The sequence below is a fragment of the Rhizophagus irregularis genome, chromosome 24 (genome assembly GCF_026210795.1).
Source record: "Rhizophagus irregularis chromosome 24, complete sequence".
Taxonomy (NCBI): Eukaryota; Fungi; Glomeromycota; class Glomeromycetes; order Glomerales; family Glomeraceae; genus Rhizophagus; species Rhizophagus irregularis.
In genome coordinates this window covers 2,750,641-2,763,932 of record NC_089452.1, presented here as the reverse complement: position 1 = coordinate 2,763,932, position 13,292 = coordinate 2,750,641, and the positions used below count along the sequence as shown (strand labels likewise).

The following is a 13,292-nucleotide window of genomic DNA, read 5'->3' as shown; positions in this document are numbered from 1 at the left end:
ATCAAGTGCACAATAATAAATCTAACAAGTGGGAAATTCAATTGATTTTTAATTTTATTATACGCAAAGTCAACAAAATTAAATAACAACACTTTGAGTGTGCAATTTTATGTTTATATCTTATAATGAATTTTTTACATATTCGTTCGTATATTAATATACTGTATGTTAGTTAAATAAGCTTAGGTAAACAATAAAAAAAATAACATATGCCACATAATCTATAATAACTGAATAATATAAATAATATACGTACTCTGAACCTATTTACTACTTTTGAAATGGATGATTAAAAGATAAGAAATTTTTACCCGTCTTTTTTGGGGACAGGCAAACTATTGCTATTATCACCATTAAGTTATAACTTAGTATGTTAAATTGGTACCGTCAATGGCATAAACCATAAAGTGCAATCGATAGTATTATGATTCATGAATATACATACATAGTGCTGTACTGAGAAGAGAAGATGAAATGTAGTGTAATTTACAGTATTTTCGATAAAGGAGATGGCAAAAGAATAAACTTAAGAAACTTACTTCGTATAATTATATGAATTAAATCCGATTAAGGTTCGTTCAACTGTTAATCTCGAATTTAAATATCACTATAAAAATAGATGAAATAAAATTTAGCTTAATCAATCCGCACAGCTTTATGTAATAACGAAAATTGTCAAGCAATAACTCAGGCAGGCGAAATTGGCGCAATCATAAATATAATTTTTTTTTGTTATTGTATTATTAGTCTTACTACACAGTGTGTACTTCTTTTGCCAGATAAGACACGTTGACCTATTTTTTTAATGCTGGCCGAATTTTCGGTCCTTAACTTGCGCAATAAAGAAAAAAGATAGAAGAGACTTATGAAATAATATACAGTAGTAAGGCCGGACAAAAAAAAAATTTAGATTCTCGTGACCCGGCCGGGTCAGTTTTTCGAAAAATGGAATTTTTTTTTTAATAGTAAAAAATTTTATCACGTGTTTTAAGTTATTGGCTAATGTGGCGTAAAAAAATTTTACATATGAAAAAATTTTACAAATATAAAAATAAATGCCGCCGGCCGGGTCATTTTTAAAATTTTATGTCACGAGAATCTAAAAATTTTTTTTGCCCGGCCTAAACGATATTATTTTTATCTCAGCGCGATCTTCACACAATTTACGTTTATCGTTTGATACAAGGATGCACTACTAAATCTCTTTATTAACAAGTTTATTAGATAAAAATAAAATAAAATAAAATAAAATGACATCGTCACGGAAAATTTTATATTGGAATAAATTGCCAGATTACGGAATTAATTATAAACTTCTTGCTCACGAATATAAATATAAATGAAATGTTCTTTTTTGTACAACAAGGAAATCTTTTTATGGATAATTAGTTATATTAGTTGTGTCATGTTAAAAATATATAAAAGGCTATAAATAATAAATCTTTATTTACGAAATTGTTTTAGTAGCCATCAATGAATAATTATTTAGATTTTCAACAATTAAAAAAAAAAGAGAAAAAAAATGCTTCATTTAATAATCATCAGATATAATCATCACGGTTGATTGGAATGTTCTTTTTTTAAACTCTGATTGGTTACGGTAAACTTGATCAACTGCATTTTAGTATTTCCAATCTAAGTTAGAAGAGTCGGTGTGACTGATCCAATGTTTCCGATCATCAATTGCTGTGCCGGAATAAGAAGATTAAATGTCACCCCTTGTTACAGAGCATAAAACGGGCGTTATTGTACTACAAAAAAAAAAAAAAATTTTTTTTTTTTTTCATAGACGTCTAAAGTTGTCAACATGTTTGTGACAAATAATTTATTTAAAAGAACTTTATCTAATTTAAGAATTAGGAAAGAGTATCCATTTAGTAAAATATTAATGTCACAAGAGAAGCAGCAGAGGGATATTGTATCTGATAATATCCAATCTACGAATAAAACTACACATTTAGAAAGAACGAATAATTTGAAAAGACAAAAGGTAAAATCAAAATATTATAAATACTATTATAATATATATATACACATATATTCATTATTTATATTTTTATTTTTTTCTTATGACTTTTAGTCAAGGATTCCAACAAAAATTATAGAAATTACACAAGAGACGCCAACGGTCAAAACATTTAAATTTAATCCAACAAGTTCGTCATCAGAATTTTCTTTTTTACCAGGTCAATGGTTAGATGTATTTATTCCAAATGTATCAATAGTAGGAGGATTTTCATTAACATCAACACCACAATCATATAAGGAAACTAATACATTTGAATTAGCGATTAAATATTCAAATCATCCTCCCGCAAAGTGGTTTCATGAACAGGCAAATATAGGAGATGAAATTAGTGTTAGAGTAGGTGGTGAATTTGTGTGGGATTCATTAAAAGAAAAGCAAGAACAAACCGAACATGTAATATTTATCGCTGGTGGTGTTGGAATTAATCCTTTAATTAGTATGTTAGAATCAATTTGTCAAGATAAATTATTGGATAAAAAAAAATCATTTATTGAGAAAATTAGATTATTTTACAGCGTAAGAACTTTTAGTGAATTATTATTCTATAAGAGAATTGAAGGGTTAAATAAACAGTTCCCAGAAATGTTAGAATGTAGTTATTTTTTGACTAGAGATGATCCTCTTCATAAAAGTGAATTTTATTATAAACAAAGGATAGATAAAAAAATTATCAATGATGTTATTGAGAAAGAAGGAGATTATTTAGAAAAGTTAAAGTGTTTTATTTGTGGTCCTTCTTCGATGGAAGATGATATAATTAAATTTTTAAATGAATCTGGTGTAGATGAAGAAAGAATTTTATTCGAAAAGTGGTGGTAGAATTTTTCTTAAATTTCTATATCATGTGAATATGCATAGGTGCATGATGATGTACAACATAATTAAATTATATGCATTATAGTATTTATGTATAATTTCCCAATAATTATCTTAATTTAGAAATCTTGTATGATAATTTATTTCATGAAATGTATTAGATGTTTGAAATGTTTACAGTTTCAAAATATTTTAAATGCTATAAATGTTATTTATTTTATTTCATCATTTTTTTTTTTCATAAAATAATTTTCTTGAAAGAATGGGCTCATTATATCGATATTCAGCTTGGGCATTTTTCGGTTTTAAAGATTATACGAAACGTGGTTACGAAAAAAATTCAAAAAATTTTAATAATGAAGCGTTAAATGTAGATTTAACAGGTAAAATTGCGATAGTAACGGGAGCAAATTCAGGATTAGGAAAATATGTCGCAACTGAATTATTCAGACGTGGCGCTACCGTACATATGTTATGTAGAGATGAAACAAGAGGTGAACAAGCTCGTCAAGATATTTTATCTCAAGTTAAAACTTCATTTACAGCTGAAAATAAAGAAGTTGACGTAAATCTGTTGAAATTACATAAAGTTGATATTAGTGATTTAAAAAGAGTTAAAGAATTTATTAAACAATATGAACAAGAGGAAAAATATTGTCATATTCTTATTAATAATGCTGGTGTTATGAATAATGAACGAACGTTGACCAATTATGGTGTTGAAACAAATTTCGCTATAAATACTTTGGGTACTCATTTCTTAACTAAACAAATGGTTCCTATCTTACAAAAATCTGGTCCTGGCTCTAGAACGGTATGCAAATTATTAATTGCTTAATGCTTGGCTGGTTCGGGATTTTCGAGATTTTGACATTCGGGATTTTGTACCAGACCAATACTATATACTAATACATATACTTTTATATTCATACATTTTTTCTTAAAAAAAAAAAATTTAGGTGGTTATATCATCGGGTGGTATGTACCTTAATAAACTTGATACATCCGATTTACAATTTGAACGAATGAAGCCGTTTCGTGGAACAATGGCATATGCTCAAAATAAGGTAAATGATAAAAAATAATTTTTTTTTTTTTAAAAAAAATATTGCGATTTATAAAATAATTCAAAACTTTTTCCTTATCATTCAAAACTTACTTTTAGCGCCAACAAGTTGAACTTAACGAATATTGGGCAAAAACATATTCAGAATCGACAACAGGAATAAAATTTCTTTCAATGCATCCGGGTTGGTCAGATACGCCGGGACTTAATAAATATATGGAAACTTTTTATAAAACGACAAAAAGTTATTTGCGTACTACAGGTCAAGGTGCTGATACAATTCTTTGGGCCGCTTTTAGTAAAGAAGTTGATGATATTCCAACTGGTTCTTTCTTATTTGATAGAAAGGTTGTTCCAATTCATTTACCTTTAGCTAAAACTAAAAGTACTGAAGATGATATAAAAAAATTGGTAGATATTTTAGATAAATTATCAGAAGAAGTTTTGGTGAAAGATTATAGTTCATAGAAGAGTATAGTGATATTTTTATTATTTGTTATTTATTAAATATTTTTATTTTTATTTCACAGAGTAAATATATTATTTATTAAATGGTTTGCGTCAAGATTGCGTTATTTATCACGTGACAATCGAGTATTGATCGATATAATGATATAACAATTTCGCCAATAAATTCGTTTTACAAATATCCAGAAGTCCTTTTAAGAAAAATTCTAAACTTAACGATGTATTCTCCGTAAGAGAAAGTTTTATGGGATGAAAAGAGGTTTTGCGTCGCTTGGTTTAGAGAACAAAAGAAAATGCAATCTCGTTAGTTTGAATATTTTCTTGAAATCAATGATCATTCTTTGTATGCGGATATTTAAATAATTACGTCTCAAATAGCCTGCAATTCATGTGAAATTAATACGTTTCGATCATACTTCGCAAGACCCATCACATTGCAGAAGATGTAATGATAAAAAGAATTTTAGTATGAAGTCAGAGTAATGAAATAATTTAAGAAAATGAATGAAAAGGCTAAATTCTCTCCCTATCATTATTGTTGGTAGTCCTATCATCTAACCCTAGTACTTGCACGATGTAGGCTACTGAAAGAAATTGAAAGGAATGAAAAAGTAATAAACACTAAACTTTACACCCTTTTACGTCTTCCATATAAACTAAAATCTATGTAAACTAGAAAAACTGAATTCTTTTAATTTATAAAAGGAGAACTTACCAATACCCATTAAATGCTTTAAACCTTCAAACTTTAATATAATTTCCCGCATTGCTATACAAACATGTCTTCTATTTGTTGTAAAATGAGAGACTATAGCGTTTAATATTTGACCAGCAAAGGTTCACCAGAGGTTTCACTTTGAACTTGTCTTTTATTTTTCTAATTGTTACCTCCCTTTGCCCAACATCATTTCTACAACCAGGCAGTTGCGTCAATATCTGTGGCATTTCACTGCATACTAACTATTGCTGAATCAAACATCATTGGTTTTTATGGCATAAAGCATATTAGTAGCGATATAATTGTCTTGAAGCATCATGGCGGGTAAATTAAAAAGCATGAAATAAACGTGAATATTGTTATTGAATTATGAGCTAATGTTCAGATACATGCCTTTACTTCTTTTTCGGGCAAGTTTTTTCGTTATCTATAGTTGAGAATGGGTTAATAAAAGTATAACCGATTGTAATTCTTTTGTGATATTGAAAATAAATATGAAAAAACTGCTTTGGATAATCTTAACATTTTATAAAACATAATAAATTATAAAATTGAATAATTAATTGAATGTTATTATGTAAGTTATCCTTAAAATATTATTGGTGAATGCTGATTTACTGGGAAGCAAGCTGATTAGCCAAAGGGTTGATTTTAAACACTTTATATGTAATTTTAATTTAAAGAAAAAAGAAGTGAAAGTGAGTACTATTGAACCAAAAAATCATGATGAATAGTTGACATAATAAACAGAACATTTTGCTTAATTGCGGGTAGTTTATTATTTCCATTAACAAAATATTGTTAAATATTGTTAATTTTCTTATTGCTACTTAGATTTTATATACTACTATGCTTTTTTTTCTAATTTTATAGAAATGTAACCTGTGGTTAGAATAATTGTCCGGAGCGTAGCGAAGGACTATTTATTGTACGGAACTAGATAAATTTTTAGTACCGGTTTAACCCATGTATTTTTTCCTTCCTTCCACCTACGTCACTATAATTTAGCCCTGCTTATTTCCTTTTATGTTTTGTATCACATTTTTTTGTAACGCTTTATTTTTAGCAACCCATTTTGTAACACTTTGTCACATTTTTTTGTAACACTTTATTGAGAAGATTTTTTTTATCAAAAACAAAAAAACAATTTTAAACCGTGATTTCCATCTCGAGTAGCTTTTCTTCTGCTGCTATTCGTTCTTTTAATCTTATGCAACTTTTTATATTTTGAAGTCTGTTAAAAGTAAAGTGTCTGAAAAGAATGTCATCAAGAGAACGAACGTGAGAAATCGCTACAAATGATAAACCAGCCGCAAATTCCTTCCTGCCGAGATCTATAACTGCTTTAGTTAAAGTCAGACCTTGCGATTTATGAACTGTAATAGCCCATGCAAGAGAAAGTGGAATTTGCAGGCGAGAACAAGTTCCGGATTTACCTTCCCACATACGCCGTATCGGAACAATAGGTACAACCGGAATTCCTTCTATGTTTGTTAGAGTTGGGCCATCATACTTGTCAAATGAAACCAGAATAACGGTTGGTAAAGAAGTGTGTTCAGCTTTCTCCTTATATAATATATCTGTTATTGTTCCTATTGCACCATTTACAAGACCAGCACCAACCCAAAGATTCGCAGTGAGCATAACACGTGTATTTCTGGCTAATAATAATTCAGATTCAAGTCCCTTTGCTGTCTCCGAATCAGCTTTTGAAGCTTCAGGGCCGCCTGTATGAACCGCACGAATTTTGGCAATAGGTTGGTTTAATGATCGAAGCTTCTCTAGATTAATTCTATCGACTTCTTCCCATGTTGGAATAATATTAATTGCATTTAAAAAAGTTCGTCGTTCTGATTCAGTAAGATTTTCAGGAACTCGTGTCATTAATAATTCCCAATCGGATTGTGTAGATTCTCCATCACGCATGCGAGTTAGGAGATCTCTAAATTTACGTTGTCTATCTGAGTTACCACTTTGTCGTTGCACGGCTACAAGTTTATAAATTTCTCGAAATTGGCTATAGGCTTTGCGTCCATCCTCAGATAAGTTATTTGACAAACGAGGATCCTTTGCATACATGGGAAGATCACGTACTGGAGGAAGCTGTCCAAAATCACCAAAAAGAATTAAAGAGCGGCCACCAAAGGGAATATTGGAACATTCCGGAAATGCTTGACGCAGCCACAGATCGATTAAAGCGAGAAATAGACGTCCTACCATACTCATTTCATCAACGATAAAATAGTGTATATCTTTTAGTTTGTTTTGGAGTTTCCTCAAAGATTCACCTGCAAGTTTATATGTTGTACCACTTATTGGAATTGAGAGCGCCGAATGGATTGTGCTGCCTTGAATATTGAACGCTGCAACTCCCGTTGGAGCGAGTACAATGGTGGCCTGTTGCAGTCTTTCCCGAATGGCATTAATGAGGTAAGATTTGCCGGTGCCAGCAGTACCCATAACAATGATTCGTAAAGCTTCCATAGATTGATTTGAGGTCGCTGCAATATAATGCGATTCTATTCTTTCAAATATTAACTTTTGTTTTTCGTTTAGGGTTTCATAGTTAATATTTGCCGAGTTTTTTCTAACTTGATTTACGTCGCTATCATTAATTGCCCGTTGGATAAAGCTTTCCACCTCTTCCATTTCAGGATATCGTAACCAACTTTCATTGACCCAATCATGATTAATATCAATATCACGGACATCAAAATCAGATGAATTACGTTCCCGTCTTTCTGGCATCATCTCGGACAATACCATCCAGTCAAGTCGAGGTTCATATTGTTCTTGAGTAATGTCTTCTTCCTCGTCCTCAGAACCATCGGTTTTTTACAGATTATCCACAGCAGGTCCTATCAAATCGGCAGGATCAGCATTGATCTCTGAAAGATGTTCGTTATACAGATCTATCCATGAACGAGTGTTATTCTGTGTGAGACTAAAAAGATCCTTATAATGAACATGTAGAAGAACTTTTATTCGACAAAACTCTTCCCATTGAGGACCATTACGAATTGGAGATGGGCGCGGCCAGACACGTACGATATTTTCTTTATCGCATTTTACCCACTTGTCTTTAACTAGCTTGTATTGCGAGTACAATCTAAACAACGAAATTTCATTAAATTCAATAGGCCGATTGCAATATCTTTGCAGAGGTGAGAGATCAGTTTTTTTAACTCCACAATCCTCACTATTTGTGTTATTGTCATTATCACGAAGCATGCGATTTGTCTCTTTGTTAAGATTTAGGCATACAAAATTTCGGCTACTATGATAAAGCGGTATTTGAAGGAGGAGATGGCAGGTTTCTTGGAACGAAAAATCGCGTTCTTCTACTGTGTGGATAAGCAACTTCTGAAATGCCTTAACACCTGGATCATCAGGATTGTCACTACGAAGTGCTTTATCTAACACCTCTGAATAAGCCACAGATCTTGGCTCCGCCTTACTAGCATACTTTGAAACATACTGTAAAGCAGTATGGGTTGTGAGGATGGGCTTCAAATCTACGTTCGCTCTCCATCCCTGCAGTTGGATACGGTCATGTGGATTAATCAGTGGATCATTTCTGGCCGTTATTAATTCTAGGTGACCATTTTCATTGTGTATGGTTGTTTTTTCTGCTATTTCTTTAGGAAATCCAAACCTACAGGCCTGTTTACCAGTTTGTTTGTTAATTCGAAGACAGTAGGAACTGCAACGCGTATGCCGTTGCAATTTGTTTATCAATTCAATATAATCCTGCATATCGTCATCAAGATTCTCCAATTGCTTTTGGCATGGGTGATGATCAGGAAGAAATGCATCCAGACCAGGGTTAATTGTGGTGATTAAAGAATCCAAATAACATGTTACTTCTTCCATTACTTCTTGATTATTAATCATTTCTTCCCAATCGATTTCAGGTGCTTCTTTTCGCTTGGCAATACCATGGACATGAACACTGTCGCAGTGTTGCCACTCAAATCGATACCACCAGTCGACTAATCCCCATTTGGGAATCAAAACTTTTTCGAAAAAAGCTTTAAATCGCTTTTCAAAATACCATGCTGCAATATGGGGATTATCTATAAGATCTTTCCTTCGACGTTTAGCAGCTTCCTGAATTGTTTCAGTCTCTGCGGGATTTTCTCCATTAGGCATGAGATCATGTAAGTCTGGCCAATGTGTATCAGCTGCACTAAACGTAAAGAATATCATTCCTTTGGATCCCATCTGTTTTATCATGTCTAAAAGTTCTGCTCTACGACGCAACCAATATTGACAGGTACCGCGCAATCCTTCACCATACCGCAACACTTTATCTGTTATATGAGCATCACTTTCCATTAAATCTAAGATTTCAGACACGGTAAGTTGCCCTTCCTCTAAATTTTGTTGGACAAATACTCTGCCTTCTGATAATGCTCTCCATCTCATTATAGTATTTAGCGCAAAATAGCACCACCGTGGATGACGAGCGAACCGGCCATCTTTGTAAATTAAAAGATGTTTAAAGTATTCTGCCGGCTTTATTTCTTTTACCCGATAGTCATTAAGATCTGCAGTTCCCCAAGGATAAAGTGTAGGAAATGCTCGTGCTATGTATCCACAGGTATGAAATTCATCAATTGGAAAAATTTCATTACGCGGCCAATCAATTACTGCCCTTTCACGATCATTATGCATTCGATTAAGAATTTCATTAATTGCTCTTTCCTCATTATGTTTGTTGGGTAACAAAGGAACAAATGTTTGCGAAATGAAATTATCTTCATTATCTTCATTATCTTCATTATCTTCATTATCTTCATTATTTTCATCGTCAACCTGGTCTAAACGTTGCTCATTTGGTCTATCATTGTCATCTATTAGTTGTGGAAGGTGCATCTCAATCGAATCATTTTCGGGTAACGTTTGCAAGACATCACTATCAATCTCAATATCCCGATAGAATTTATTGTTGGCTTTTAACCACCGAAGAGCTTGCATTACTTTCTCCCATCGAACATGAAAGTCACGAAAATTGGATCCGTTTTCAGTATAACGTCTAATGATAACCAAATCCAATGTTGATGGGTTACGTGGAAGTCACGTTACAAACTCTTGTACATCCTGTGGGAAGTTGATAATATTTCCACGATATGCGTACTGTCCTCCAGGAAGGTTATACACAGAAACTATAGGAAATACTTGTGCGATCAACATTTCTTCTATATCGGTTAAATCTTGAAGTTCTTGTGGAACTTCGCCTAGAAAAAAAACATTTGAATCTTGATTTTCTTATATTAAGAATAAGCGAATGACTTACCTGGATCCATATTATTTTCAGCGGAAAATTTTTTAGGACTTCCCTCAAGATGGCATCGACGGCATTCGTCTCCAATGAGTGTAATGGATGGAAACCTCTCGTTGCATATATTACAGAGTTTGTTCGTGAAATTGCTGATTGTACTTCTAAACTTGCGCAGAAGTTTCCGATCAGAAGGTTGGATACTCCCCGAACTTTCCGAGACACGTTTTCTGCGGATATTTGGCTTATTTTGAGAAAGTCTTGCAGCAAATTGCTTGGGAGTTTCTCTTGCTTTTCTTAATTGGTATTTATTACGCGCGCGAGCACGTCGAACTTCTTCTTCGGCTTCTAAACGTGCTTCATATTCTTCATGGGTCTCTTCAGGTATTTTTCTTTTTTGATCACGTGCTAAACGAGTCTCACGCTCTTCATTAGTCTCTTCAGCCACCTTACGCCTCTTCCTTTCCCGGTCACGTTCTAGACGCGCCTCTCGTTCCTCATTTGACTCTTCAGCCACCTTACGCCGCTTCCTTTCCCGGTCACATTCTAGACGCGCCTTTCGTTCCTCATTGGACTCTTCAGCCACTTTACGCCTTTTTCTTATACGGTCACGTGCCAAACGTACCTCTTCCGTTTCAATTAGCCTAAATATTCGGTTCTCTTTATTGTTCTTTTGAAATGATTTGAAAAATGTATTTTTCATCTTAATTACAATTTACATTACTGTTGTATTTAAAATGCGAGCAAAAGAACAGGGGCAGCAATTAGGTATTGACATTATTTCCTTACCATATTAAAATTAGACATTGCAAAAGTTTTAATAAAAGATTTAATAATTGAACAAATTTATCAATGGATTACAAGATTTATAGATATTGCGAAATAATTATCAAATACGTATGCGAAAGTATTGAAAGTATTTGCAATTTGACGAATTTGACGCGAGTGAAAAAGGCGATTTCCTGTCACGTGATTTGCAAATTGTACTTTGACGATCTGTCATTTTTCGATTAAAATTTATACTTGTAATAATTTTAACAATATTAAATTATTTTTATACTATATAAACAATAAAACAAATAACAGTAATGATTATAAAATTTTATTAATAATATATATTATATTTAAAAAACATTTCGTGGGTGGTAACCAATTGATCATTTATACAATTTAAATTAGTTACTATTAAGCATATTAAGCGACGGACCCTCAACGGTTTCCGTTTTCCTAGTTTAATTACACTCAATGAATGATTTTGCAAGAAAGATATTTTTATACTTAATAAAAAGATATGCTTAATTTAAAATTTTTTACAATTCCAATTATATAGATTTATAGAAAATTAGTACTACCATTATAAATAAGTTAAATATGAGATGATTGAAAGTTAAATTCTGTGTTTTGGTTTATTAAGAGTATAAAACTTTATAGATTACTTAAATATTTAAATAATTCATAATTCGAAATATCTTGAATTAATTACTAAAATATAAAATTATCACATAGAATATACAAAGAAACAAATAATACCAAAGAATAATGAAAAAAATAAAAGGCATGATTATTAAGAGTAAGAAATAAACCAGAAAACAAAATATTGTTATTTTGGAAAGCTTCAAAGAAAGGAAGTAATAACTAAATGATTTAACGAAAGAAATAAACAAAGTGAAACAGATTTTTTTTTTACCGGAATCCGTTACTAGAGATGGTGCTATAGCAAAATGTATGTTACTAACTATATTTAATATGTAAATAGCACATAATTATCCCGAATCTTAATTACATAAATGATGAATATTATAAGTTGGTATATCTCATAGTTATATTACATGATCATGACATAAAATTGATTGATTCTATTCCTGGCTATAAATCAATTTACCTATTTGAACCATACCTTCTAATTATGATAGATATATTCAAAATTTAAAAATATACTATCAACGATTAATACAAGTCTAATGGATTTTTTTCGTATAAAAATTCCATCTTATCATTGACTTTTTCTTTATCCGAGGTATTTGTGGCTCAAAGCCGAAGTGTTAGTTCTAAAAAGCAAATTTTCTTTAAGAAAAGAGGTTCACACCGATTATGAATAGAATCATAAATTACAAATCTACTTTCTCTCCCTTAATAGGAATTTTTGCCTTTATCGGAACGTTTGAAATATCTTGATTAATTTATTGTATGAAATTCATTTTCACTTGAAAAGAACGTGGTTCTGCAGATGTGAAATTTCATGTCCTTCATTATTTACATAATAAACATTTTTGGAAAAAATGTGACTGATTAAATCCTCTTTTCGGCGTTGATCTCAATAGAAGTTATACCGGACAAATGAATGTGACGACCTAAATTAGATAAACTTTGATGATGTAATGACGTGCCCGTAATAAATCACGTTTGCCATCACGCCATTGAACATTGTTTTCTTTATTCATAAAAATAATTAATACAAAAATTCTAAAAATATCCCGAGTTCCCGAGTTCTATGCTTTGTTTCTAAATATAAAATATAACAATAAAACTAAAAATAAATTAATAAAAGATAATATAACTTAATCCAAAATTTCTTCATTCATTAATAACTTCTTATTATTCACAATTTACACTTTCAAACTTCGATAGTTTTCCCATACTCAATAATATTCGTATTACAACTTTCATAATTCAATAATAAAATGTCAAAATTCTAAATTTAACTTTCAAACTACGATAGTTTTCCTTAAGTACCCTTATTCTCGTATTGCATTTCATTAACAAAATAATAAACAATAAAATCATTATTAAAATATTCAAATTTTCCCACTTACTAATAATTATCGATTATTTCCCCAAAAATTTTAAAATTAATTTCCTATTGTAAATTTTTTAATGTCATTATCACAATGATCATCATTACGCAAACGTAATT

At 31.3% G+C, this 13,292-nt stretch overlaps 3 protein-coding genes across 3 annotated transcripts; 2 read left to right on the top strand and 1 right to left on the bottom strand.

Moving 5' to 3' along the window:
• Nucleotides 1-1,807: 1,807 nt before the first annotated feature.
• Nucleotides 1,808-2,995, top strand: OCT59_016293 (uncharacterized protein; the record flags this gene model as incomplete). Its single annotated transcript, XM_025322706.2, has 2 exons — nt 1,808-1,990; nt 2,081-2,995. The coding sequence occupies 2 exons, from the start codon at nt 1,808-1,810 to the stop codon at nt 2,846-2,848; spliced, it is 951 nt and encodes a 316-aa protein (XP_025165655.2). The 3' UTR covers nt 2,849-2,995.
• A 112-nt stretch (nt 2,996-3,107) lies between these two features.
• Nucleotides 3,108-4,379, top strand: OCT59_016292 (uncharacterized protein; the record flags this gene model as incomplete). Its single annotated transcript, XM_025328647.1, has 3 exons — nt 3,108-3,659; nt 3,805-3,912; nt 4,011-4,379. The coding sequence occupies 3 exons, from the start codon at nt 3,108-3,110 to the stop codon at nt 4,377-4,379; spliced, it is 1,029 nt and encodes a 342-aa protein (XP_025165654.1).
• A 5,994-nt stretch (nt 4,380-10,373) lies between these two features.
• Nucleotides 10,374-11,185, bottom strand: OCT59_016291 (uncharacterized protein; the record flags this gene model as incomplete). The annotated part of the gene is made up of 3 exons (XM_066132381.1): nt 10,374-10,396; nt 10,583-11,081; nt 11,168-11,185. 3 exons carry the CDS (start codon nt 11,183-11,185, stop codon nt 10,374-10,376), a joined length of 540 nt encoding a protein of 179 aa, XP_066003374.1.
• Between the last annotated feature and the right edge of the window lie 2,107 nt (nt 11,186-13,292).